The following is a 23,967-nucleotide window of genomic DNA, read 5'->3' on the forward strand; positions in this document are numbered from 1 at the left end:
TCAGTGCTTCTTCAGAGGAGGGGAGAGGGGAGAGGAGCTCAAGGACGACGGCGATGGCAGCGTAGCAGCGGGTGGGGCGGCGGCGGGTGGGGCAGGAGGCCGAAGGCGATGGACGGGCGAAGGAGGAGGGGGGCTTACGGGGGAGGAGACCGGGCGGCGGCACAGTGGGTCGGCGGCGAGGACCGAGACGGCGAGGCGGGGCGCGGGGGTCGTCGAAGCGGGTGTGGAGCGAGGGGGAAATGGAGGGAGGGACGAAGGGATCGGGCGAATTAGCTAGCTAGGGGGAAGATTACTAATGGCACATCCCCTGGCGGTGCGCCATTAGCTAGGGGGAAAAACTTAGTAATGGTGACTAGTAATGGCGCACTGTCTACATAATGCGCCATTAATATGTTTAGAAAAATGAAAAAAAATATTACTAGTGGCGCACCATGTATCTGGTGTGCCACCGTTATATTGTAGTGGCGCACCACATGTCAGGTGCGCCATCAGTATCTATTTCATCTATAACCCTTTTCCTAGTAGTGCGAAGTGAAACCAATGGTCGCTGTCTCTGTCTTCTGTGAACATGAAGTCAAGACGATGCCGGTGCATGGTGTTGGTGACGACGCGTGGATCTCTCGGCATGGGGATGCTTCTTGGGCTGAGCGGGAGGAAGTTTATGCTGACTACCTGAAGGACATTGCCATGTATATTGATGTTGATGCTATCACTGAGAAACTGGTGTACCACCCCGACATCTATGGTAAAGATTACCAGGTCGATGGGTTCGATGCTGAGTTCACCGTCTCACCATTGTGGGAGCTGGGTGACTGAGATGGCAGCCGAAGGAGGATTTTTTTTTGCTGACTGTGGTAGCTTCGTTATGCTGGTAGCCATCCGGATCCTTTAGCTGAGCATATTGCATACTTGATGTAGGTCAGGAGGGAGCCTTTCTCTGCAGGTCTGCATAGCGTTATGGTAGGTAGAACTGTAATGATATATGTAGATGATCATGTTGTGCATCAAATCACCTTCTCTAATTCGGACTAGATGGGCGTCAGAATCCATGTCTTAACATTGGGTAAACAACGGTACGATGCTATACGCTCGTTGCTAGTAACTCTGAGTATTAAGAATGCAAGCCATTATCTTTATTAGATATATGTTACATGTGTTTACTTGAGGAAATGCTAGAACACTGTCACGTGCACCACCAGTCTACCACAAGAAAGAATTCAGTTGCGTAACCGTCCTTGATGATCACATATAGACGTGAGTATTTCCCCATATATCTTCGCCATGGATCCAAGTGAGTGAGGACCCACATATACTCTAATCGTAGATTGTGTTTTAAATTCTCACACATGTAAATATACAACAACTTGATCTGCATGCCAGTGTAGTTTCATACAAGTTGCAAAATGCTAAACCACACCGCAAACTTGTGGGCTGGCGTAGACCTCTGTCGTGCCTTTTTCATGTTGATGATCTTGTGGGCGACAAAGATGGAATGCGGCCCTGTGAACCTATTAACATCGGGTTCTCTCGGGTGCGGAAGAAGATGGGGGTGATGCTGTTGAGGTCAACATGACACAAGATGCACCTGATCAAATGTCCCAGGATATCTAATAGCGGTAGGTTTGTTGAAGAGTGTTGAAATGATGAGAATTTTGTGGACTTTTGTGATGTATAGTCCTATGCAATGCCGTGAAGTTGTTTAGGTGCCCCTTTTCTATGCAATGGTATTGGTCTTATGAAAATTGTTAGGCCATGTTGTAAATTATGTTGTCATGTAGTAGTCCCTTCTAGTCTTCACCGTGACGCGATGGATATTCACATGATCATTCTCTTATGTCCTCACACAATGAACCTGTCAAAGATTTTGTATGATTTACTAAGGTTCTGCTATCCACAACTTCCTCAAACTTGTGTTCACAGTTGTTGACAATGTTGCAGAAGTAATTCACTCTAAATAGTTCAACAATAGCAGATGCATCAGCTGATTGTAATATCACAAAAGATATACAAGCACACATTCATTGCATCATTTGAGTTTTCACTCACTAACCTAACAAATTCCACCAGCAACATACAAATGCATATCATCCTTATCCAAACAAGATCCTCACATTGCATTGAACCCATGTGCTAGCACACCATGGCCACCTGCAAAAACTACAGCTGCATCCTTCTCTTTTGCACTCTCCTCTACTCTCTATTATCCACCTTCTCATTTGCGTCTTGTCTTGCGATCCCGTTGATGGACCCCACGACCATTGCTGGAGCTCTGTTGCCTGCCAACGGCATCTCCACGGGATAAATTCCTGGCTCGCCATCTGCTAAGAAGTTTCTCAACGTGGTCTTCGATATCTTTTTAGTATGTAGTGCTCCCTATGTAAACTGATATAAGAGTGTTTAGATCTTAGTGATTAGTTTATACAGGGAGTATTTCATAGTTTGGAGGCATAAATTTAGACATAAGAAAATCTCGGATTTAGCTTTTAGCAAAACCATATTTTGTTACTTGAGAGAAGATTGCATGACATGCATCGATGTTGTTCTTGACCGTTCAAATTTAGCTTAATTTGCCATTCTTGGACGCGAGATCGACCCGCCTAGATCGAACAATCCACTAGGCTTGCAGTTCCTAGCCACAAGAATCGAGCGAAACAAGCTGAGCACAATATATTCTCAAGGCTATCATGCTCTGAAACTTTTTTGACATGTCGTTGTTTTCTCTGGTATTCGCCTCCTCACATCCACCATGCAAACCGCCATGGAAGAAACAGCCTGACGACGAGGCCACGGGCGTCGGGCAAGAGGAACCACGGGTGCCCGCGGCGACCGCGCCATCGCCAACGACGTCGGGCCGGAGAAATTGATGAGATGGAGAAGGTGGACTGTTATGTCGTACCGCAGACCACGGGCACCGGCCGGAACATCTTCCAGGGCGGCAGCCCGCTGTCGTCGTCGCTGCCCCTCCTCGGTGTGCAGCTCGTCCTCATCGTCGTCGTCACCCGCGTCCTCTACCTCCTCTGCAAGCCGCTCAAGCAGCCCCGCGTCGTGACCGACATCATGGTACGCTAGCTCCATGATTTGACAAGATCGTCGGCTTGAATCGATCTCTTGGGGTGAATGTGGATCCATGGAGAAAGTGTGTGCTCAATTTGGTGCTGATTTCAGGGCGGCATTATACTTGGCCCGTCGCTGCTGTGTCGCTACGAGTGGTTCAAGCAGCTGGTGTTCCCGGCGAGGGGGGAGCCGGTGCTGAACACGGTGGCCACGTTCGGTCTCATGTACGTCATCTTCCTCATCGGTGTGCGGATGGACCCGATGCAGGCCCTCCGGTCCGGCAAGAAGGGCGTCACGATCGGCCTCTCCGGCTTCCTCGTCGCGCTGGGCCTGACGGCGGCGGGGTTTTCCGGCGACGCTCTGTCCAAGGAGGAGGATCACATGTCGACGCGGCTCACGTTCCAGTTCGCGCTCGCGGCCACGCTCTCGCTCACGTCCTTCGCGGTGCTCTCGCCGATCCTGTCCGAGCTCAGCCTCCTCAACTCGGACCTCGGCCGCATCGCCATGTCGGCGTCCATGACCACGGACGGCATCGCATGGCTCATCATGGTGGGATACGTGCTCGCCGAGGCGTACCTCGTGTCCCCCGCCACGTCGCTCTGGGCGTTCGTGTCGGTGGCGGCGCTCGTCGCCTTCATACTGCTGGTCGTGCGCCCGATCGCGCTGCTGGTGATCGAGCGCACGCCGGCGGGCAGCCCGGTGGACGAGGCGTACGTCTTCTTCTTCCTGCTCATCGTGCTCCTGGTGGGGCTCTACAGCGACATCATCGGCACCAACTCGTTCCACGGCGCGCTCATGCTGGGTCTGGCCATCCCCGACGGGCCGCCGCTGGGCACGGCGCTCGGCGAGAAGATCGAGGCCATGGTGACCGGGCTGATCCTGCCGCTCTACTACACCATGACCGGGCTCAGCACCGACATGTGGGAGATACACTGGGGGAGGCTGCAGCTGATTCTGCTCCTTGGGTGGTTCGGGAAGCTCGCCGGCGTCCTGGCGTCGTCGCTGTGCCTTGACATCCCGCCGCTGGACGCCGTGTCTCTCAGCCTCTTCATGAACTCCAAGGGCATCGTCGAGGTCATCACCTTCAGCTTCTTCGTCACCAACAAGGTGACTAACTTATCTGAATCATCATCTCGCTAGTCGTGATCCGGTGCGTACACTGACATGCAAGACTGATTTGGGTTGCACGGGCAGCTGATCGACAAGCACATGTTCAGCGCGTTGGTGTTCTCGTCGGTGGTGATCACGGCGGTGACGGTGCCGGTGGCGAGCTGTCTGTACGACCCGGCGCGGCGCTACGCCGTGTACAAGCGGCGCACGGTGCAGCACCTCAAGGCGGACGCCGACCTGCGGATCCTGGCGTGCATCCACGACGAGTCCCACGTCCAGGGCACGCTGTCGCTGCTGGAGGCGTCGCACGCCACGCCGCAGACGCCCGTCGCCCTCTTCCTCCTCCAGCTCGTCGAGATCGCCGGCCGCTCCGCGCCGGTGTTCATACCCCACAAGCTCCGCCGGAGCGCCTCGTCCAGGATCGGGCCGACGTCGTCGGCCAGCGCGCCGTCCACGGACTCGGACCGCATCATCAACGCCTTCCTCCAGTACGAGCAGCGGCATCCGGAGGGCGCCGTGTCCACGCAGTCCTTCACCACCATCTCCCCCTACTCCTCCATGCACGACGAGGTGTGCCGCCTCGCCGTCGACAAGCGCACGTCGCTCATCCTCCTCCACTACCACAAGCGCCACATGCTGGCCGGCGGCATGCGCGCCGCCATGGGGCTCCGCGTGGTGAACCGCAAGGTGCTGGAGGTGGCGCCGTGCTCCGTGGGGGTCTTCGTGGACCGCAACGCCGGGAGCGTGGGCCTGAGCGCCTTCATCATGCAGGACCACCCGGCGTCGTCGTCGTCGTCGTCCGGCGGCCGCGCGAGCGCCGTCGGCTTCCACGCGGCCGTGGCGGCGCTCTTCTTCGGCGGCGGCGACGACCGCGAGGCCCTGGCGTACGCGACGCGCATGGCGCGGCACCCGGGGTCGAGGGCGGCCGTGATCCGGTTCCTGCCGACCCGGGGCATCAAGGACGACCCGGCGGACCGGCGGGTGGACAACAAGGCCATCGAGGAGGTGAAGGCGCTGGCGGCGCGGAGCAAGTACATGAACCTGCAGGTGCAGGAGGAGCTGGTGGGCGACATGGAGAAGATCGTGGAGGTGCTGAGGGGGCTCGACAAGGCCGGCTACGACCTCGTCATCGTGGGCATGCGCCACAGGTGGTACCCGGTGATGTCGGCCAACGGGCTGTCGGACTGGAGCGAGTGCCCGGAGCTGGGCGTCATCGGCGACCTGCTCGCGTCCTCCGACTTCGACACGCCCTACTCGGTGCTCATCATGAAGCAGCAGGACCAGGGCGGGCTCAACGCCGCCGTGCCGGGCGCCCAGGACGTGTGGCACGGCGACGACGGGGCCGCGGCGCCGACGCCGGACCGGGCAATGACCACCGCCGTGTCTAGCAGATACCGGCAGTAGGCCGGCGCGGGGACGAGCAGCGCTGACGTGATCTTGACCTTTGCATTGTAGATGTTGACCTGTCTAGTTCCTAGCATCACTCCTAGATGATTCAAATAGACATTTTTCAGTTCATCGCTTCGCAGTTCGTATGTTGCGTACAGTACAGTGTACACCCCCGCTGTTGGAAATAGTTTTGTACTTAGAAAATTCTTATACTTATAGCGAAAGATACGACGAAATTCAGCAACGGTTTCGTGGTGTAGTTGGTTATCACGTCAGTCTAACACACTGAAGGTCTCCGGTTCAAACCCGGGCGAAGCCATAATTTGTTTTATTCTTTTTAAATAAATAATACACCAGCAAGCCATTAAAAACTTCAGAACATGTAGTTCTCGCAGCATATCTTTTTTTCAATGACCAAAACTTAATAATTGATTTAACTCAATTCTATAATTAACTGCTGCAGAACAATTTACCTTAGCCATAGTTGTAGGGGCGAAAATTCATCGACGGGGGATCCTCCCATGATCTCCCAGTTATCTCAAGCAGAAGAAGAAAAGAAGATGTAGCAACCCAGCGGCCTAGCAGGTTCATGAGCTGCAGAATTACTACGCCTACGGCTGAATGCAAAACGGAAGTTATCAAAAATTAAAATACAGTGCCTCTGCACCTGCTTCACCAGGGCACTAATCACCGACTTGTGATAATCGTTGCTGCTCAGAGCTCACACCAGGCTGAAGGCGTCCGATTGAAAAATTACTTTGGTCCACTCCCAACCTGATAGCCCCATCAACGGGAAAATATCAGGTGATACCAGCACTTAGATGATACCGTGATACGGGCTTCTTGGCCGTTGAATCTCAGATCCAACGGCTCCCGAAAGTCTGTTGTACCTACACGAAATTTTGGGACTCCAGCAAGGCAAGCCACAGCTTTAAGATTGCAGAGCCTCTCTCAGGTACCACCCCCTTTGGTCATCACGATGGCATGGCTAGAATTTATATGCAATATTGCCTGTTCAAGGAGAGAATTTATACACAAGATTCTCCCGGAGTGCATCCCAACCGAATCCAACCGATGTGCGGCACATGAGTGATTCCAGCAGCAGCAGCAGCGAAATGTGCGCTGCAACTACTGGATAATGGACAGGCATGCTGCCATAAGATAGGTTATGGGCTTATGGCATATGGTTACTGGATCCAAATTTGAAATTTGAGACCTGCTAGTTCTGAGAGGTGCCAACATTGAGATTCACTGAGCTGTCCAGATTATGGATCACTACAGCAAGTCAGTAAGCAACTTTCAGGACTAATTAGCATTAATAAACACAACCTGATAGAGCACTGCAGTACCATGAACCATGATGTCTGGTAGTGGAGGCCGAGGGCTGGACACTACCTTCTGACCCTCTGTGCTATTCAGGTTGACTCTGGGAGCCCTAGGGTTTCAAAGTGGACACTTAGTTCAGGCCAACTTTCATGCATGAACCTACAAGCCCCAGTACAAGGTACTGAGGATGACAGAAGCATGTCCAATTATCTGCAGCGGAAATATAACATATACTTTTCATTCATAAATCTACAGTTAAGGAAGAGGGAGCATGTCCAACAATCTGCAGTGGAAATAAAAAGTCGCAAGGTGTTACTCGAAAAATAAACCTACAGTTATCGGTGCATCGCATACCTCAGGAACAAAGAGTTCTATAAGAAGAAGAAAGAAAAATCCAGAGTGCTGTTGAGGAGCATACCATTTTAACACAATTCAACTGTATTAGGGCCAGGGGAGATATTATCAGTTCCTAGCCCCTCCAAGTTTTCTAGAAGCTTGATATGGAACATGCCCGGGCGCGACTTGAAGCAGCACATTCAGTACATGAGACATTGGATATGTTATGGGCCTTACAAGAGCAAGAGAGAGTTGTGATTTTAACCATGTGGTGGCAGTGGTGGCAGAACCGTAACAAGGTACGAGAAGGCGAGCTTCCTCTGTCAGCCGAGGAAATCGTTCGGCGAACGAAGAGCTATAGTCTTGAATATGCTGAGTTTTTTGGCAAGGATGTGAAAGCCAAAACTGGCACACGCTGGAGACCGCCACCTGGTAATATTCTTCATGCAGGTGCAGGAAGTACCAATGCTATCTTTGATGCTTTTGGGGCCGAGCTAAGAGCAATGGAATGTGCTATCACCATAGCTGCTGATCTTGGCATGCTACAGGTGGCTTTTGAAACAGATTCCAAACTGCTAGAAGAAGCGCTGGACTTTGCCCGTGCCGACTCGTCGCCATACGCTCCAGTCATCGAGGACCTGAAGCTTCAAATGAAGATGTAGTTCTCATTCAGCGAGGTCCGAGCGTGTCGTCGTGAGGCCAGTACTTGTAGCCCACGAATTAGCTAAGATTGGTCAGTGTTGTTTTAATTCTGAATCTCTGTACTGGGAGTCCGATGTTCCGCCCATTGTGGCTGGCTGTGCTATGGGTGATATGCCCACGCACACGTAAGCAATAAAACTTTGCTTCCCCTAAAAAAAAAAGTTTTCTAGAAGCTACAACGTCTGCTCACTATCGCTGACATGAGAGGGAAATCAGGCCCCATCTTTTACACACGGTAGAGAAAGAAAATAACATCATGTAAAAGAAACATCAGTAAACAAACAAAAATGATTCCAGCAGGAGGTTACAATGAGAAATTTCTTTGAGAAGAGAAAACTGAGATGGTAAACGTAAGCTAGCAGACACAAATAATATACTCCGTCCGGTCTAAATTTGTACTAAAGCAGCGACAAGTAATATGGACTAAAGTTGTACTAAAGCAACGACGAGTAATATTGGATCAGAGGGACTATGATAAGTTGCAAATTAGTGAAAAGGGGACATGTATGTCTCACTGTGTGACCTATTCCCAGTCCTAGGCCATAACAGCACCATGCCCTAACTGACGAACAAAATTTATTTCATGGCAAATGAAAATTACTTTACACTGAATCTATACTGTCACGCATTGGACAAGTATAACAGTTGTGTATTTGACTGCTGGCAGCTGCACCAGACACGTGTCTATGATAGGCCTAAACGATAACCTAACAACTGCGCATCAGCAATCACCGTTAACATAAATAAACGGTGTCAACAAGGTACTTATACAAAACGAGGCGACCTAATGCAATAGCGGTTTCGTGGTGTAGTTGGTTATCACGTCAGTCTAACACACTGAAGGTCTCCGGTTCAAACCCGGGCGAAGCCATATATTTTTTTGGGTTTTCTTTTTAAATTATAGCAAGAGATTATTTGGCTTCACAGCATCCTTTTTCCCAACGACCAAACTTAATAATTGACTGAACATGCAAAAATGTAAACCCATTTTCTTCTAACATACTGGAATAACTTGTTACTGGAATGAAATCAAGGCATGGCAGTAACAATCAACTAATCAAACACCAGCAGCAGCAGTCCAAATGCCCTCTGCTGTATGCATTGCACATGGTGCAGAATGCAAACTTGCCGTTTCTACCTTAAAACAGATCTTCAATCAAGCAAACAACATCCATAGTTGTCTGTACCATAACTGCTTTAAAACCATTTACCTTGGTTATAGTTATAGAGGCAAAAACTGTTCGATGTGGGGATCCTCCCATGATCTTCTAGTCTCTCCTGGACCTCAAGCGGAAGAAGATGCAGCTAGGGTAATCATCATCAGCGAACCTTCGTCTAACACAGCCTTAAGCCAACAAGCCCCGGCCTTCTGAATGTATATGCAGTATTTGCCTGTTCAGAGAAATAATTTATACACAGGACTCTCCTTGAGTACGTCCCAACCTAATCCGACCAATGTGCGCCACCTGAGTGATTCCAGCAGCACCAGTGAAGTTTGCGCTGCAACTACTAGATAACGGGACAGTCAGATATGGCATATTGGTTACCTTTGTGGTTATGAAACTCTAGGACCTTGTCATTCTTCTTCTTAATTAGTGAGACGAGGCAAATCTTTTGCCTCCATTTCAAAAAAAAAAAAAAACTTCAAATCTGTTCGTTCTGACCTCTGAGAGGTGCCAAATACACTGGGTTGTCCAGATTATGGATCAACACGGTAGGTTTACCAGCAACTTTCAGGAGCAATTAACATTGATAAACACAAACTGATAGTGCACTGCAATACCAGGAACTGTAACATCTGGTAGTGGAGGCCGAGGGCTGCACATTACCTTCCAACCTCCTTTGCTACCTGGCATCACTTTGAGAGCCCCAGAGTTTCAAAGGGTACATTTGGTTCAAATCAACTTCCATCCATGAACCTACAAGCCCCAGTACAGGGCACTGAGGATGATGGAGCATGTCCGGTGATATGCAATGTTTCCATTCCTAAATCTACAGTTAGGGAAGAGGGGCATGTCCAATTATCTGCAATGGAAATAAAAAGTCACAAGTGTTACTAAAAAAAATGTACAGTTACCACTGCATCACATACCTCAGGAACAGAGTGTTTTATAAGAAAAAAAAACATGGAGAATACTGTTAAGCTGTATACCCTTGAACTCAGTTCCGCTGTATTAGAGAAAATTTAATCAATTTCCAACAGTTCCAAGTGTTCCATAAGCTCCGACCTCTGCTCGCTGCCGCTGACATGAGAGGGGAACCAGGCCCCGTCTTTTACGCACGGTAGAGAAAGAAAATAACATCATGTAAAAGAAACATCAATAAACAAACAAAAATGATTCCAGCAGGAAGTTACAATGAGAAATTTCGTTAAGCAGACAAAACTGGGACGGTAAAGGTAAACTAGCAGACACAAATAATATAGGATAACTTAACTACTCCCTCCTATCCAAATTAATTGACGCAGCCTCTATACAATGTGAAATGGACATTGTATAGAGGCTCCGTCAATTAAGTCGGATCGGAGGGACTAGCAAATTTAGTGAAAAGGGAACCTCTGTATGTGCTCACTGTGTGACTATTCCTAGTCCTAGGTCATAACAGCATCATGCCCTAACTGACGAACAAAATTTATTTCATGGGAAACGAAAATTACTTAACACTGAACCTATATTGTCACTTAGTGGACAAGTATAACAGTTGTGTATTTGACTGCTGGCAGCTACACTGGACATGTATCTATGATAGGCCTAAATGATATCCTAACAACTGCACATCAGCAACCACCGACGACATAAATAGAGCTGTGTCATCTAATTTTCTTTCATGGAAGTTTCTGGGTACTACCATATGAATTCTGAAAAAAGGTACGTACACTGCACAATGAAGTTCCTCACTACCGAGTTTTTAGAGCATTCAGCGTTTTTTAATGAAAGTTAATGTGAATCTTAAAACAAAAGCAAAATATAAATGGAGTGCTGGGGATACCAGCTTACAAAAGTATCAACAATTCAATGAAAAAAAAACAGCCACTGATTGATATTTCAGCTACAAAACAAAAAACCTGTAAAGTGAAACACACAAAGTCCGGCATCCCGAGACTAGACTACTCATTCCCGCAGAATAACTGCTAGAAGATGCAACCAGTCCACATTCTAAAACAACAACATAAATTTGTGAACTATGCAGAACACCTTGTTTAAATTTCTAGGTTATATGATGAAGCATATCTTTAAAGACTCACCTGGCACGGAAACAATTCACCAATTTATCTGCATCTCTTTCTTGATAACATTACATGGATGAAGTGATAAACTGGTAATGGCATGTTCAGGTCTGCCATGGATTTCATAATTTGAACAGATTTTTGGCAATCAGAGAATTGGACCTTCCACAGAATTATAACAGGGCCTTCCACAAAAGCATAACAGAGCAATTCTTTGGAAATGTTATAGCACATGAAGTTTTAAAATTAACATTGGAAGTCACCCATAAAACAGTCACAATGATAAACTGAAGGAGTGATTGGAACCAAAATGGGACCCTAATTTTGTTACAAAATAATCACCTTACTAGTTGACATACACACACCTACAATCATAATCATGTACACCATTTGTCAAACCCCATAGTTTCTTCATGGAGGACAAAATACAAATGATACAACACTACAAGGTTGAGGTAAGAATATCACCATTACTGAGGAACAGATATTCACCAAGATCCCTGCCAGCAACTTAACAAATCTCAGAGAAAAATAGATTATCACCGGAACCACAAGGTACTGATCAACTGATCACTTTGCTGCTCCTTCAAACAAGTGCTGGATATGTGCCTCGACATCTTCTGGGGTGTACTTGATGTACAAGTCACGTCCAGTTTCAGGAGCTGATTTTAACCTGTTAATCAAAGCCGCATATGCTGGCATCACTGAATCCTCCACTGCTGCCCTAACGTCCATTCGCAACTGATCATCAGCTACCACCCACTCTGATTGTACTGCGTAGATCTCCTCAAAGTAGGTATTAAACATCCGCAATTTCTGCAGCATTGCCTTGGCTGGGAGTGCACCAACACCAGAACCACCAATCTGCAGCACAGTTGTAACCTTGCCCCATGTTGAACGCTGATAATCCATGCTCCAGCGACGCACTCTAGTTGACAACTGCTTGATCCAGTCATCGCCGAGTAGAACACCTAGCTCGCTGTCATTCACTTTCTGGATAATGTACTTGCCATTGTTCATCAAGAAGATGCAAGCCAGTGAGGGATCTCGGTAAATCTTAGATTTTGTATCCAAATTCTTGTGCAGAACGTCCATGATCCATGCGATGTGCACAGCAAGTGAAGACGTGGGGCGGTCAGGGTCCACGGCAGCAGAAGCTCTACCGCCAGCACCAAGGTCGCCTTCCATCACCTCTTCCAATGTCTGCCGCGAACCGCATGCAGCACGGAGATAGTTCATGACATACCGAGTGATGGGGTGTATGCCACCACCAGGTGTGGCAACCCGGGCAGGGTCCCGGCGGATGAGATTTTCCAATTCCATGAATATACCTTTGATTGAGGATCCAAGGGTGTTGCACACTGCAGAGACCTCTGCGCGGAGTGCGGCGGAGTAAGGGTCCGAGAACACAGGGTCAAGGTCCGGGAGGATGTCCCGCACGGCCTCATACATGTCCACCACACGGAAGAGGCGCTCCGGCGAGCGGCTGGAGGAAGAAATGGCGTCGCCGAATGATATGAGCTGCAGCGCCTGAGTGCGCACGGCAGCAATAAAGGCGAGGTCGCCGAAGGGGGCGAGACCGTCGAAGACACGGTCGCATAGGCGGCGCTCGCTGGGGATCAGAATGCGGAAGACCATGTTGAAGGCTGGGATCCAGCGGGCGATGTCGAACTCCAGCTCCTCCCAGGGGGAGGCGTGGACCTCTTCGGCGGTGCGCGGCCGGACGCCGAGACGCGCGACGCTCTCGTCGACGAAGCCGCGCCGCGCGGCGGCGTAGGCCTCGGCGCACTCCCGGCCGAAGCCGGCGTCCACCATCCGGCGCGAGATCTGGTGCACGTTGGCAATGGAGCCCGGCGAGAGCGCGTCGATGACGACGTCGTAGTCGGTGACGGGCTTGGCGATCGGGATGGGCTCGTCGCCGTAGCCGTCCGCGCCGCCGTAGAACTCCTCGTCGTCGCTGCCGTCGGAAGCGAACCCGCCGGGCGCCGAGGGGGCCGCCTCGTCGGGGCGCTCGATGAGCGCCCGGAACTCGTCCTCCAGCCGCGCCATGCACCGGCTGAGCAGCTCGTCGGCGCGGTCGAGCAGCATGCGGTTGGTCCCCGCGGCGTCCAGCTCCTGCACGGTGCCGATGAGGTCGTCGACGGCCTCGAGGAAGGCGTCGGCGTCGCCCGAGTCGGCCCAGATCAGCCGGTCCATGGTGACGAACTGCGAGATCTGGCGGTCGAGCGTGCGCACGGTCCGCTCCATGGAGGTGACGGGCGGCCTCGCGGAGGAGCCCGGCACGGCGGCCGCGGGCGGCGGGGGCAGCGGCGGCGACGCCGGCATCGAGCGCTCCCCTCCGCCCCCACCTCCCCCGCCGCCGCCCGCCGCGGCCGCCACGGCGCCGCGCGCGGCGTAGATCTTGTCGAGCGACAGGCGGCCGTCGTAGTTGGAGAAGACCTTGAGGATGTCCTCCGTCATGGTGTCGCTGCTCCCGAGCGTCTGCACGATGTGCTGCACCGTCGCGAGCAGCTTCTCCTCGCCGTCCTCCGCCATCGCCGGCGCCCCGTGGGTGGGTGGGTGTGCGGGTCGGTCGCGGGAAGACGGCGTCCTCACGGGGGGTCTGCGGCTGGCTCCGATCTGGACGAGGTTTCCAGCTCCCCGCACGCGGCTTCGGGTGGTGGTGGTGGTTGTGGACTGCGGCGGGTGAGGCGATGACTTCCGTTCGCACGCGGTTGCTTGTGGCGGAGGACGACAGCGCGTGGACTACTGGCCGTCGTCTTTACTGGTAGTGGGCGCGGGACGGAAGCGGCCGCGCTCGGCTCGAGTGGTGGCTGGCAGTGCTCGCGTGGGACGGGTAACTCGCGGCGGACGGTCGGATGAGCCCGGCGAGAGGGACGAGTGGATGGTGAAAACGGCGTGGCCTCGAGGGAGGCGAAAGACAGCGGCCGTGGCATGCGCGACAGGATGTGCAAAGTGGCCGACGGGGAGAAAAGTCACCGAGGTGGAAATGACGGCGTGGCGTGGAGCAGTGGCGTGATTGACGCGGAGGTACGGGCCGATGGACTATGGAGGATGATGGACCATGGACGCTTGGGGGCAGACTTTGTGTTGGGGAGAGAGATTCAAACTTAAACTTTGAGGCGACTTGTACAGAGACAAAGTTGAAGATGAATCGAGTAAACGTTTTGCTTCGAAGGAGAGTTGCTGAATGGGTTGTTAAGTGCATCAGAGTACGAGGCACGTCATCTCTCGGAGAAAAGTAAGACGGTGTTTGATGAGATAGCCGACGAAAATGTGAAGGAAGCGGTGACGCACCACGGCGTTGGGAATGAAAATGTCGATGATGTGTTGTCATGTGCGCGAGCATGTTGTTGACGGTGGTGTAATTGTTTATGTTTCACACCAATAGATTGATTTGATCATTGTCACATTTGTGTTTCACATTCACTGCTTGAAAATCGGATACACCTAAAATAAAAACAGGCTAACCGTTGTGACATCAATGTAGATGCAAGGGACTGCCTCGTTGTGGTTACGTTTGTCAGCCTTGTCCAAAACAAAGGAGTCTTTATCTCCTCTAGCAACTCCGCCGAGGTGTTCCATGATTATGACAGAAATCTAGAATCTTGAAAACTAGAATCTTTTCAAGATGGACAAAAATATGCACCCAACTAGCAGTCATGTTGTTGTTACCTGATGTAGAAACCTGCGACAACATTGTCCTAAATCCCGATGCTTCCAAGTCCTATGATGTTTGTGTTTTAACAACACTACAACAATTGTTCTAGGTAAATGCAATGCATATATGTACGTGGTGTATGATACTACAAACCTAGCAACAGTTGGGCTCTACTCCTTTCTCGACCTTAAGGATGCATGGCTGCTTCTTTGTGAACTATGATCATATTGGGTTTGTCTTCTCATGCTTAAATAGGAACTTTACGAGATATGGGGCAACCACCATGAGACGGATAATTTAATGCACTTCAATACCACTGTTGAACACATGGGCATATATGCCTATATTGTTGTGAGCATCCCCTTGAATGAAGTAGTACATATGTATGTGATTTGATCTCACTGAGTGAAGTTGGCAGTGTAGCTTCTCTAGAGCACCACGTCGTGAGAAAGAACTTGCATTCATCATCTCAAGTTGCATCATCAACAACAAGTAGAAACGAGAATGTATTGAATAGAAACCAATAAGTCAATATTTGGTACAAGCCATGTATAGTTTCCTCTATCTGAATGAAAGGAGTGTTGACCGTAATTGGTAGGCATGTGGTCTTCCATAATTGGTCTCCCTAAGGACCGACACCTTGCAGAGTGTCGATTGTGTGGTCGTGTGTGATCATGTTGCTTGCGGTAGAGAACAATAGCACATGGACTGGCCATCGGCGTTACTGGTTCGTAGTAGGCACGGGACGGATGAGGTCGTGCTCGAGTGGTGGCAGTGCTCATGTACGATGGGTAACTTGCGGCGGATAGTCGAATGAGTTAAGCCAGAGGTATGAGTGGATGGTGAAAACGACGTGGCCTTGAGAAAGGCGAAAGCCACGGGCGTGGCATGCGCGACAGGATGTGCAAAGTGTTTGAGAGGAGAAAAGTCACGAAGGTGGAAATGACGGTGTGGCATGGAGGAGGGGCATTATTGGCGCGGAGGTTGGGGCAGTGGACTACGGATGGATGCTTGGGGGTAGAGTTTGTGTTCGAGAGACACAACAAATTTATAAACTACTCGAGATTCAGACTTAAACTTTTGAGGCTACTTGTATAAGACTAAGTTGAAGATGAAACGAGTAAACATTTTGCTTCGAAGGAGAGTTGATACACGGGTTGTTATGTGAACTAGAGTACGAAGCACGCCATCTCACATAAAAGTAAGTCGGTGTTTGATGAAATAGCAAGCGGAAATGCAGAGGAAGCACTGAAGCTCCATGGCGTCGGCAGTGAGAATTTGCTTATGTGCTAGTGGAATACATTTTTCGCGTGTGTGAGTATGATGTTGACAGGGGCACAATTTTTTTCTTTGATAATTGTCAGTTCTTCACACTAATAGAATGACCTAGTCATGTGGTTATATGTCAAAAAATAAATTGAAAATTTTCTTTCACATTCACTGCTTCAGAATATGGAACATCTGCGATGCAAAAAAACTAATTTTGTGACATCATTTTAAACGTAGATTTTTTTTACTCTGATGGCATGTGTCAGATTTGCCCCAAAACAAGGCGCCCTTATATTCTCTAGCAACTCAGGTGAGGTATTCCATGCCTATGGAAAAAATATAAAATGTTGAAAATAGACTATTTCTGTCATGATGTCATGGACGCCCTCTCAAGGATGGAGAAGAATCTGCGTCCAACCAACCATCATGTTATTATTTCATGATGTAGAAACACATGACTGATGCTTCCAAGTCCTATGATGTGTGTGCTTCAACAACACGGGAACAATGATTCCATTTAAATGCAATGCATATATGTTTGTGATGTATGCTACTATGAACATAGCAACAATTGGGCTCTACTGCTTTCTTAGAGTTAAGGATGCATGGTTGCTTCTTTGTGAACTATGATCCTATTTCGTATGTCTTTTTGTGCTTAAATAGGAACATTATGAAATATGGTGCAACAACCATGAGACAGATGCTTTTACGCACTTTAATACCACCATAGGGAGCACATAGGCATATATGCTTATGTTGTTGTGAGCATCCCCTAGATGAAGTAGTCAGTGGCGGACCCAAAGTTAGCTGGCGCGAACATTTTTGGTTGGAATTTTTTAGGTACAAATGCAAATCTATTCAACCAAAGTCTGTGCATCCGACCATGTACCTTTGTTGGTAAGAGGTGGAGCAGATGATCATGTCCCTTCGCTCGGTCTCGACAGTATGAATGTTTTGGGAGTCGAATGCAAGCCTGTCGTAGGTGATCAAAAAATCATGGGCTGCTTGTAGTGTTATGGATAATCTAGGCAACATGAGTGAGGCCTTGCGCAACACTATGTCTTCCCTAAGGTAGTGGAGTAATAAAAAATGGCAACATCAAGAGAGAGATTAACAAGACCCACTCATGCCTTGAAGAACTTATAAATATGAATGCAGACAGGCAGGAGATTTGAATTGTTTCGAATAAATTAAATGAGATGTTATACAAAGAGGAAATGCTTTGTTTGTAGAGATCTAGGATCATGTGGCTCAAGGAGGGTGACAGGAACACCAAATATTTTCAGAGTGAAGCCGTGTGTCGTACAAGGAAAAATAAAACCCGTAAGATAACTGATGATGATGGTGCTGTGCACTCGGATATTTTTGTTTTGAGTAATATGGCTATGTCCTACTTTAAGGAAGTTTCCTCGGCCAACCCAAGTCTTGACGCTTCTAAAGTTTTGGGTCTTTTTCATGTTGTTGTTTCTTTCGAGGATAATGAAAAGCTACGTGGTGAATTTTCTGATGAAGAGATCTCGGATGCACTTTTCCAGACTGGACCTCTAAAGGCCCCTGGACCCGATGGCTTTCCTGCTAGATTTTTCAGCACAACTAGGATACTTTGAAAGATAATGTCATCAAGGCGATTAAGGAATTCTTTAGGATGGGTCTGATGCCTGAGGGAGTAAATGATACTTCAATAGTTCTTATTCCAAAGATTGCTAACCCATCAAAACTTTCAGATTCCAGGCCTATAAGTCTTTGTAATGTGATATACAAATTGGTATGTGCATGGTACTGATGACCCACAAGTATAGGGGATCAATCGTAGTCCTTTTTATAAGAGTGTTGAACCCAACGAGGAGCAGAAGGAATTGATAAGCAGCTTCAACAAGGTATTCTCTACAAGTGCTGAAAAGTGACAGTAACAAATAGTTTGATAGCGAGACAATTGATAGCAAATAACAAGTAACCAATGGTGCAACAAGGTGGACCAATCCTTATATTGCAAAGGATAAGCAGGAAGTAATTCTTATATTAAGCAAAATGTTCTTGAGGACACATGGGAATTTCTTCTAGTTAACTTCATCATGTTTTAGTTGATTCGTGTTCACTACTTTGATAAGTTGTTATGTGGGTGGACCGGTGATAGGGTGATGTTCTTACTTTAACAAACAACCCATTTATGATTACCCCCTCTCACAAGCATCCGTAACTACGAAAGAAGAATTAAGATAAATCTAACCATGGCATGCAACATATGGATCCAAATTAGCCCCTTACGGAAATAACGCATAAACTAGGGTTTAAGCTTCTGTCACTCTCGCAAACCATCATCTACTTACTAATCCACAATGCCTTCGCCCAGGCCCAAGCATGGTAATGTGTCGTGTAGTTCACGTTCACACAACACCACTAGAGGAAGAGCAACATACACATCATCAAAATGTTGAATGAATACCAACTTCATATGATTACTTATAACAAGAGTTCTCACATGTCCTCGAGAACAAACGGAAGTACTCACAAGTCATATTCATTTTCAAGATCAGAGGAGTATAATATATGATTGACAATCTGAACATATGATCTTCCACGAAAAAAACAACTAGCATCAACTACAAGATGTAATCAACACTACTAGCAACCCCAAGTACCAATATGAGGTTTTGAGACAAAATTGAATATAAGAGATGAACTAGGGTTTGAGATGAGATGGTGCGGGTGAGGATGTTGATGAAGATTGGTCCTTCCACGATGAGAGGATCGTTGGTGATGTTGATAGCTTCGATTTCCCCCTCCCGGAGGGAAGTATCCCTGGCGGAATCGCTCCGCTAGAGAGCAAAAATGCTCCTACCCAGGTTCCGCCTCGAGACGGCGATGCTTCATCCCGAAAGTCTTCTCTTGATTTTTTTTCTAGGGAAAATGGCTTCATATATGAGAAGGAGTGCCACAGAGGCCTACTGGTGGGTCTACAGGCTCACATGGCATGCCCCACCTGAGCTTGTGGCTCACTGGTGGGGCCCCTCCTGGTGATTCTTCTTCCAGTATTTTCTATTAATCCCAAAATAAATATCCACAAATTTTTAGGTCATCTGGAGCTCCAGAGAATAGCTATCTCTGTTTTAGCTCTTTTCAGGTCCAGAATTCCAACTGTCGGCAATCTCCCTCTCCATGAATATCTTGCATAATAAGAGATAAAAGGCATTAGAATTGAATCATAAAGTGAAATATTGATCTAAAACAATATAAATAGCAGTAGGAAGGAAACACATGATGCAAAATGGACATGTCAGGTACAGACTGCGCCCACTCTTGGACGATATCATATCACCTGAATAGAGTGTCTTTATCCCAGACAGGATGATTATTGATAACACTTTCGTGGCATTTGAATGTATTCACTACATCAAGCTAGAAAAAGATCCACAATTTTTTTTGTGCATATAAGTTGGATTCGTCGAAAGCATATGATAGGGTGGATTGGAACTTCTTGAGGCAACTGATGCAAAAGTTGGGTTTCACTCATCGATTGATTGACTGGATTATGACATGTGTCACATTGGTAGGTATTATAGTAAATTAAGTAGAACCATCTTGGATTCATCTGCACCACTGTGTGGGCTTCGGCAAGGTGATCCATTAGCCCCCTGTCGGTGTGAAATCTGGCAGACCTCGGGGTAGGTGGTCTCGAGCTGTGAATCTCAGATCGAGGGTAACAGGAATAGGGAGACGATATTTACACAGGTTCGAGCCCTCTTGATGGAGGTAAAACCCTACGTCCTGCTCTTGTTTATACTGATGAAGATGTATCGAACACATAGTTGATCTACCTCAGGATCGTAAGATGTGTTCTGACTCTAGGGGTATGTGAATGAAATTGCCTTGATGTTCTCTCTATGCGGCTAAACCCTTTGGCTTATATACATGCAAGGTGGGGTATCTAGGGTTACAAGGTCGATATCTTAGCGTGGAGGCGGTAGGAGAAGTCTTGGAGTGTATGTCAAGTCTTCGGCAGATGCAGTCTTGATCACGCCCCATCGTGCGGCTTCCAGAGTCCACCTCGAGATCAATGAGGGCCAACTGGCCCATCCCGAGTAGCATGGGCCAACTAGGTCAGCACCCCCTAGTCCAGGACACCGTCAGTAGCCCCCGAACTGGTCTTCTATGCCGAGGACGATCTCCTTGATGAAGATAACATCGGACCCAAATCCCTTGTCTTGATAGACGAGTTCCCCTTTGTAACTTTAAGATTCCCAGACCGCACTTCAAAGAAGTTCTATCTTGCAAACAAGACTTAGCCGAGCTCACGCCTTGCCCAGGGATGTGGTGTAATTTAGCCTCAAAGGCCGACCACGTAGGTGTGAATAGTGGTACATTTGAATCTCCCGCAAGCTAGATGATGATGTGGATGGCTTATTTCCTCGCCCGATTAGACCTATGTGAAATGGCCTATGGAAGCAACACGCTAACATAGCATGCCCACACCAAAGATCACCAAAGTCAAGCATCTGCTGTAACACGTAGAAGTAAATCCATGTACAACAGCTAAGACGCATTTGTCACACAAAATTCGCAAAATCGCAGACAACTACCGGCCCTAGCATATAGAACCACCTACTCACACAATCGGGGGCGCTACCACACCACTACAAAAAAGACACATATGTGACATTTTGGGTCGAACGAATTTTTTCTATCATGCTTATGACACTTCTATGACGATAATTGTGACAAAACCCAGTATCACTACTTCTATGACAAAAATCATGACAGAAAATATGCTTTTCATCCTGGGCGAGCCGGAGACGTAGCTACATGACATTCTTTGGGTCATCCATGATGGAAAAAATATGGTGGAAGCGAGGGCGAGGAAAATAGCGGGGAGTTCTCGGTTACTGTGGGTGGTCGAGGACCGAGCGATGCGCATTTCTCTCGTACACGTACGCGTGTGGGGCGCGAGGCGTTGGGATCTAACTGAACCCAAGCGAGGCATTCGCCTACTGAATCCGAGCGATTGCACTGGAGGCTACACGTTACTGAACCCGAGCGATCGTTCGATTTGGCTGTTAACTGAACCCGATCGAGCGATTCCTTCGCTACTGCTGCTAACTGAAGCCGATCGAACCTGCTGCCTCTTGATGAACAGTGAGCATTGTTGGGGGGTTGTATGAACAGTTCTCGCTGGGGGTTGGATAAACAGGACCCCGTGGTAGTAGAGGCCGTTGCCACTGGATGAACATGACCCCGATCGAGCCGGTTGGGGGTGGATGAACAGGACCCCATGGAGGGCTGGATGAACAGGACGACCCCGTGGAGGGCTGGTTGAAAAATAGCCGGTGGAGGGCTGGATGAACAGTAGCCCGTGGAGGGGTGGTTGAACATGACCCCCGTGGAGAGGGCTGGTTGAACAGTAGCATGTGGAGGAGCGGTGGAGGCTGGATGAACATGAGCCCGTGGATGAGCAGTCGCAGGTGGAGGCTGGAGGAGGTCGATGGTGGATGGACAGTAGCCCGTGGAGGCTGGAGGAGGTCGATGATGGATAAACAGTAGCCCATGGAGTCCCGTTTTGCGGTACGCCACACCCCTCCCAATGAACAGGACCCCCCTTTCGACCGTAGTGCTCCAACACAAGTCTGTTCTTCCGTTTTCTGGTACACCACACCCCTCCCGATCAACAGGACCCTGTTTCAACCGTAGGCACTTGAACACAAGTCCGTTTCCTCCGTTTTGCGGTACGCCAGACCCCTCCTGATGAACAGGATCCCATTTCGACCATGGCCGGTCGAACAGAAGGCTGTTTCCTTCGTTCTGCGGTACGCCGGGTCTCGTTTCGATCAGCTGTTCCGTCCAAGTCGGTTGGCTCCTGATGAACACAAGCAGTTTCTCCGTTCCGACCTAGCTGATTGGCTGCCGATGAACTGGACATCGTCGCTGCCTCTCCATGTACACAAGCCCTGGCCGTACGTATGCGCGAGTAGGCGTTCGAGACCACGCCTGTATGTACGTACGTGGTCGTATTTACTTTCTTGCACCCTTATTGTACGTATGTGTACATGCTACGTGCATGCCTCTACTACGACACGTGTCCTTCCTTACTTGGCCAGGGTTCATCACTGCAGCCTGCAAACAGACTGGTCGACTAGTATGTACGTACACGTTCGCGACGAGAATGACAATGCTATGTACACTTCGACCAGGTGGGTCTCGACTGTTAGGGAGGATAAGAAGGCACTTCCTTCCGTGCGAAGATGTAGCTGGTGGGTCCCAGCAGTCAAGGGGGAACGTTTTTTTCGCAAAATACGGTGGCCCGTCCGATGGATCCCTGCTGTCAGGTGGAGGAATCATTAATTTGCGCGTAATAAGGTTGCACTTCCTTGTTGTGGCCGTGGACCCAGCTGTCAGCCTCTCTACATATAGTACTCTTCTGATGGAAGTCGTTCCTTGACCACATTGACCACGCCGTGCCGAGAGCACCAAGGCGGTGGACGATGGTGAGGCCTAGGAATGGGACAACGCGGAGCCAGGGAAGACGCGACAGTGGGTGCCCACGCGGAGAGGAGTACGAGGGTTCACTGGTTAGGCTGCGGTGTGAGACTGCCGTCGCCGCAGAATAACAGGTGGTGTGGGTGAGTAGAGGGATGGCCTGGCCAGCAGCGGGAATAGTAGGGGGCGGTGAGGCCTCCGCGGTAGCACATCCGGCCACGGGAGGCAGGAGTAGGCGGCACGACCGGCGCTGGATTGGGCGGCTGGAGCAAGAAGACCAGAGGTTGAAGAAGCACTACAGCCGTTGGATGGACATCGCACGGTCACTGGAGCTAGAATCGTTCATGTTGACTAAGTTAACAAAGCCCTCCGTCCGCGTCAGTAGGCCCACAAGCCAGCCTCCAACTACAGTGGGTCCTAGCTAGTAGGGGAGTATTCATTTTTTGTGCGTATTAAGGAGGCACTTCCTTGCATGCGAAGATATAGCTGGTGGGTCCGATCTATCAGCGGGAGGAACTTTTTTTCGCAAAATACAGAGGCCCTTCCGGTGGGTCCCAGCTATCAGGTGGAGGAATAATTATTTTGCACGTAATAAGGAGGCATTTCCTTCCGTGTGGCCATGGACCCATCTGTCAGCCTCTCCACGTACAGTCCACTTCCGATGGATGTCATTCATTGACCACGTTGACCACGCCGCGCTGAGAGGACCAGGGCGGTGGACGACGGCGAGGCCTAGGAAGGGAACGACACAGGGCCAGGGAAGACTCGGTAGTTGTTTCCCACACGGAGGGGAGTACGAGGGTTTACTGGTTCGTCTGCCGTCGCCGGAGAGCAGGTGTGGGTGAGTAGAGGGATGGCTAGGCCAGTGATGGGAGTACAGTGGGGCGGTGAGGCTTGCACGGCAGCACAGCCAGCCGCGGGAGGAGGGAGCAGGCAGTTCCGCCGGTACTTGTTTGAGCGGCTGGAGCAGGAAGAGCAGAGATTGAAGAAGTACAACGGCCGTTGGATGGACATCCAACAGTCACTACTCTCATGTGTTGACTAAGTTGACACGACGCTGCGTGTGTGTCAACCTTTTTTTAGGAAAGCGTACGCGTCAACCTATAGTACACATAAGTTAGCCTCAAATGTGTGTAAAATAGCATACAACCCATCTGCCGTTATTTCTAATAATTTACAGTCCATTTGCTAATTCTTAAGGATATTTTTGGAGCCCATCTTCTTTTTGTTAGCATTACAGCCCATATTGTGGCCACGGTTAAAAATTATACGAAATTTTTCATATTTTGGTGCAGTCAACTGTTCTTAATCCCAAAATTTCGAGTAACATTCAAACTAATTTGAAAAATAAATTCATATCAATATATAATCCAAATAATTGTCCATGCATAAAAATCAATGGAATTTAAAATCTCAAAATGAAAAA

General features: G+C 49.1%; 3 protein-coding genes and 2 non-coding genes across 5 annotated transcripts in view; 4 read left to right on the top strand and 1 right to left on the bottom strand.

Annotated features, from left to right (window-relative positions):
- Nucleotides 1-816, top strand: part of LOC119354206 — a 4,996-nt gene extending 4,180 nt beyond the window's left edge. Inside the window, exon 2 of the mRNA XM_037620913.1 lies at nt 575-816. Coding sequence (XP_037476810.1) covers nt 575-816 — 242 coding nt within the window. The remainder of the gene's footprint in view (nt 1-574) is intronic.
- A 1,979-nt stretch (nt 817-2,795) lies between these two features.
- LOC119310834 (cation/H(+) antiporter 15-like) lies at nt 2,796-5,762 on the top strand. Its single transcript, XM_037586483.1, has 4 exons — nt 2,796-3,060; nt 3,166-4,161; nt 4,249-4,908; nt 5,212-5,762. Exons 1-4 carry the CDS (start codon nt 2,869-2,871, stop codon nt 5,566-5,568), a joined length of 2,205 nt encoding a protein of 734 aa, XP_037442380.1. The 5' UTR covers nt 2,796-2,868; the 3' UTR covers nt 5,569-5,762.
- Nucleotides 5,763-5,798: 36 nt separating this feature from the next.
- On the top strand, nt 5,799-5,872 carry TRNAV-AAC. The gene has a single exon. It is a non-coding gene; the product is annotated as a tRNA-Val (tRNA).
- A 2,842-nt stretch (nt 5,873-8,714) lies between these two features.
- TRNAV-AAC lies at nt 8,715-8,788 on the top strand. Its single transcript has one exon. It is a non-coding gene; the product is annotated as a tRNA-Val (tRNA).
- Nucleotides 8,789-11,342: 2,554 nt separating this feature from the next.
- LOC119283633 (exocyst complex component EXO70B1-like) lies at nt 11,343-14,165 on the bottom strand. Its single transcript, XM_037563100.1, has one exon. The coding sequence runs from the start codon at nt 13,676-13,678 to the stop codon at nt 11,714-11,716; it is 1,965 nt and encodes a 654-aa protein (XP_037418997.1). The 5' UTR covers nt 13,679-14,165; the 3' UTR covers nt 11,343-11,713.
- Nucleotides 14,166-23,967: the final 9,802 nt, after the last annotated feature.

The sequence above is a fragment of the Triticum dicoccoides genome, chromosome 1A, assembly GCF_002162155.2.
Source record: "Triticum dicoccoides isolate Atlit2015 ecotype Zavitan chromosome 1A, WEW_v2.0, whole genome shotgun sequence".
NCBI classification, from domain to species: Eukaryota; Viridiplantae; Streptophyta; class Magnoliopsida; order Poales; family Poaceae; genus Triticum; species Triticum dicoccoides.